This window comes from Curcuma longa, chromosome 10, assembly GCF_044706935.1.
Source record: "Curcuma longa cultivar G26 ecotype Majalengka, Jawa Barat chromosome 10, ITB_CL_G26_1.1, whole genome shotgun sequence".
Classification (NCBI taxonomy): Eukaryota; Viridiplantae; Streptophyta; class Magnoliopsida; order Zingiberales; family Zingiberaceae; genus Curcuma; species Curcuma longa.
In genome coordinates, this window is record NC_133870.1 from 12,054,112 (window position 1) to 12,057,554 (window position 3,443).

The window sequence follows — 3,443 nt, forward strand, 5'->3', positions numbered from 1 at the left end:
GTAAATGTGGTTATTTGTATCTTTTAAATGCTTTTTTAGAGAAGTTTCTTCTATACTGTGGTTTTCTCTATTAGCTGAGTGGAGAAATAATCTTTTGAGGTTTTCTGGACTTTGGAAATTAATATGGTGATCCTTTTGTATATTGTTGGTTCTGTATTTTTTTTCCCCCAAGTCAATGGAATCATTCCTAGAGCAGTAAATGGCTTAAAACCCTTGATTTGCAAGTTAGTCGTGTTATGTGTATTTGAGGCTAACTTCTTCAGTGCTTTAGGTGTCCCTCCTATTGGATTTTAGTGGGCGATAAGATTATATTTTCTTGCACAATTCGTGTATGCACTTTTGTTGTCTTAATTTATATGGTAATATTTGATGGTGGAATTTCTCCACTTTAAATTAGAAATTTCTCTAAACTTAATCATAGCAATAACCATATCTGATATTTATTTCTATTCATATTCTATGTAGCCTTTTATAGTATAACACTATAACCTCAGTCTGAGTTAGTCATATTTTTAATGTTTTTGCAATTCTGTTTTTATTTGTCTATTTAATATGAATGACCTATAAATTATGTGTGCTTGCAATATATGGAAGTGGTAATGAATTGATTTGCTGTGGTTTGTTTCCTTCATTTTTTAGGGGGGATTTCAAAGATTTGACCTTGGAAGTTTGGAGTTTATTTTTTTTTCTCGCAAGTACTTACATGGAGTTCTTTTGATTCCTACAAACTAAAGATTTGAATGTTGCTTTATAGACAATATTTTTCTCTTTTTATTATTGTTTGAGCATTTTATAATTTATTTGATAATTATTTATCTCTGGATCAGTTATGTCTGTAGAAGATTCATCTGTTCCACTTACCGTAAATAGTGCCATAGCTGAAAGTAATGAAGTTAATCTTGAGATCAATAAGGAAATTATCACAGCTGGTCAAAAAACACAAGAAAATGCTAAAGAAAAAGAAGAAGAGGGGTTCAAAACAAATAAAAGGAAAAAAATTTCAGAAGTGTGGAATGATTTTGACACAGTGGATGGATCAAAGAAAGCCAAATGTAAACATTGTCAATCCCTTTTTACATTGGGTAAATCAGGGCCCACATCAAGTCTTTTGAGGCATAGATTACATTGTGTGAAGAGAAAAATTTATTTGCGAGAAGCTGAACAACAAACAAAGTTGAATTTTTTGCCCACTGATTCAGCTTCACCATCCATTCTTACTTTGCATTCTGGAAAATTTGACATGGAACAAATGAGGGAGGCAGCTGCTCATTGGATTATGATGCATGAACATCCATTCACCATTCTTGATGAAGAGGGGTTCAATTTAATGATGAGGCGTGGAATGCCTGAATGGCAAAAAATTAGTAGGACGACATGTAGAGCAGATTGTATGAAAATTTATGAGGTTGAGAAAAAGAGGTTGAAGAAAAGTCTTGAGTGCATTGATAAAATAAGTTTGACAACAGATTGTTGGAAGTCAAAGACTCAAAAAATTGAATACATGGTTGTCACTGGGCATTGGATTGATTCTTGTTGGAATTTGCAAAAGAGAGTTTTAAGTTTCATTAACATTCCACCACCAAGGGGAGGTCTTCAAATTTCTGATGCCATTTTTAAGTGCATGAAAGAGTGGGGTATTGAAAACAAGGTTTTCACTATTACTGTTGATAATGCTTCAAGTAATGATTTGGCCATTCGGTACATGAAAGATACCATTCAAAGATCTAGAACATTGGCATGTGAAGGAAATTTATTTCATATCCGTTGTTGTGCACATATCTTAAACTTGTGCGTTCAAGATGGGTTGAGGGAGATTGAAGATATTATTAGTAATATAAGGGAAAGTGTAGAATATGTAAATCGTTCAGAGGCAAGACGTATGCAATTTACAGAGTGTGTGCAACAATTGCAGTTGAAGGATAAAAGATTGATTCGTGATTGCAAAACTAGGTGGAACTCAACTTTTGAAATGTTAAGTTGTGCACTCAAGTTCAAAGAAGTTTTTCAAATGTTCAAAGAACGTGATCACTTTTATGGTTGCTGCCCTCAAGAAGAAGAATGGAATAAAGCTCAAAAGATTTGCTCACTGTTGGAGGCTTTTTGGACAGCCACACACATCATTTCAGGTAGTGAGTATCCTACTTCAAATTTATTTCTTCAGGAAGTTCAAAAAATAAAGTCATCATTGGATACTTATGCACAACATGAAGATTTGTTTCTTAAGCAACTGGCTAGTAAAATGAAAGAAAAATTTGACAAGTATTGGGGTGACTGTAATCTATTGATGGCTATAGCTGCTGTATTAGATCCAACCAAAAAAATGCTTGCTGTTGAGTTTTGCTTCCCTAAGCTTTATTCTGAAATGGATGCCTCTAAGCATATCTCAAAAGTTAAGGAGATAATTAATTCTCTTTATGAAAAGTATGTTGCTGAAGAAACTAATAAAGGAGCGCCTCATCCATCTGAGTCTGAGAGTTTTGGTTCTTCAAGTGTTAAAAGAAATCAACAAAGTTCTGTGTATAGTTGGGATGATTTTGATGACTATTGTGCAAAAGTTGAAACTTCGGAGACTAAAAGATCTGAATTGGTAGATTATCTTGAAAAGGGTCGTCTTAAGAAGAATGAGATTCCTAAAATTTTTTCGTGTTTAGAATGGTGGAAGATGAATAGAATGCAATATCCAATATTGTCAAAGATGGCAGCTGATATTTTAGCTATCCCAGTGAGTTCAGTGGCTTCAGAAGCAACATTTAGTGCAGGGACGAGAGTTATTGATTCTTATCGTTCATCACTATCTCCGGACACAGTGCAGGCTCTTCTATGTGGGGGTGATTGGCTTCGAAAGATACATGGACTGAAAAAAAGACTAAAGTAAGTTAAATTTCATTATTAGTTTTCTAAGTTACAAACTAAATTTAATCATCTATTTATTTGAATTTTTCTTTTTCAGAAAGAGAAAACTTACCAGGAAATTTTTCTTCCAGTATCTACCTCTTAAAGTAAGTTAAATTTTAGTTTTTTGTTTAACATGTGTTTTTGGTTTGATTATTATGGTATTATAGTTGAGCTTAATATCAATCCATATTATGGCCTCTCGGTACATAAGAGAAAACTATATTGGGTTATGTTTTGATGTTCAGTAATTTGACTCTTTTATTGGAGGAATAGATAATTGTATTTTGATCAATTTTGTGGATGAAGATGGATATGTTGCAGAAATTTGATATTTTGAGCAGGTTTGGATTTTGGAATATTATGTTTTTCAATTCGGTGTAAATTATGTTGGGATGAAGTTTGAGAATAATTATGTTTTGACTTTTGATGTCCAGTAATTTAACTTTTTTATTAGAAAGATAGATAATTGTATTTGATCAATTTTATGGTTGAATTTGATCAAGTTGTTAAAATTACAGTAAAATAAGCTCAAGTTATGATTGGCTCGA

At 32.7% G+C, this 3,443-nt stretch overlaps 1 protein-coding gene across 1 annotated transcript; it reads left to right on the forward strand.

Annotated features, from left to right (window-relative positions):
- Positions 1-829: 829 nt before the first annotated feature.
- LOC141835728 (zinc finger BED domain-containing protein RICESLEEPER 2-like) lies at positions 830-2,875 on the forward strand. Its single transcript, XM_074723100.1, has one exon. The coding sequence runs from the start codon at positions 830-832 to the stop codon at positions 2,873-2,875; it is 2,046 nt and encodes a 681-aa protein (XP_074579201.1).
- The last annotated feature ends 568 nt before the right edge of the window (positions 2,876-3,443 follow it).

Excerpts from the sequence above, each read along its gene's own strand:
- LOC141835728 (XM_074723100.1), top strand. The coding sequence starts at position 830 with ATGTCTGTAGAAGATTCATCTGTTCCACTTACCGTAAATAGTGCCATA.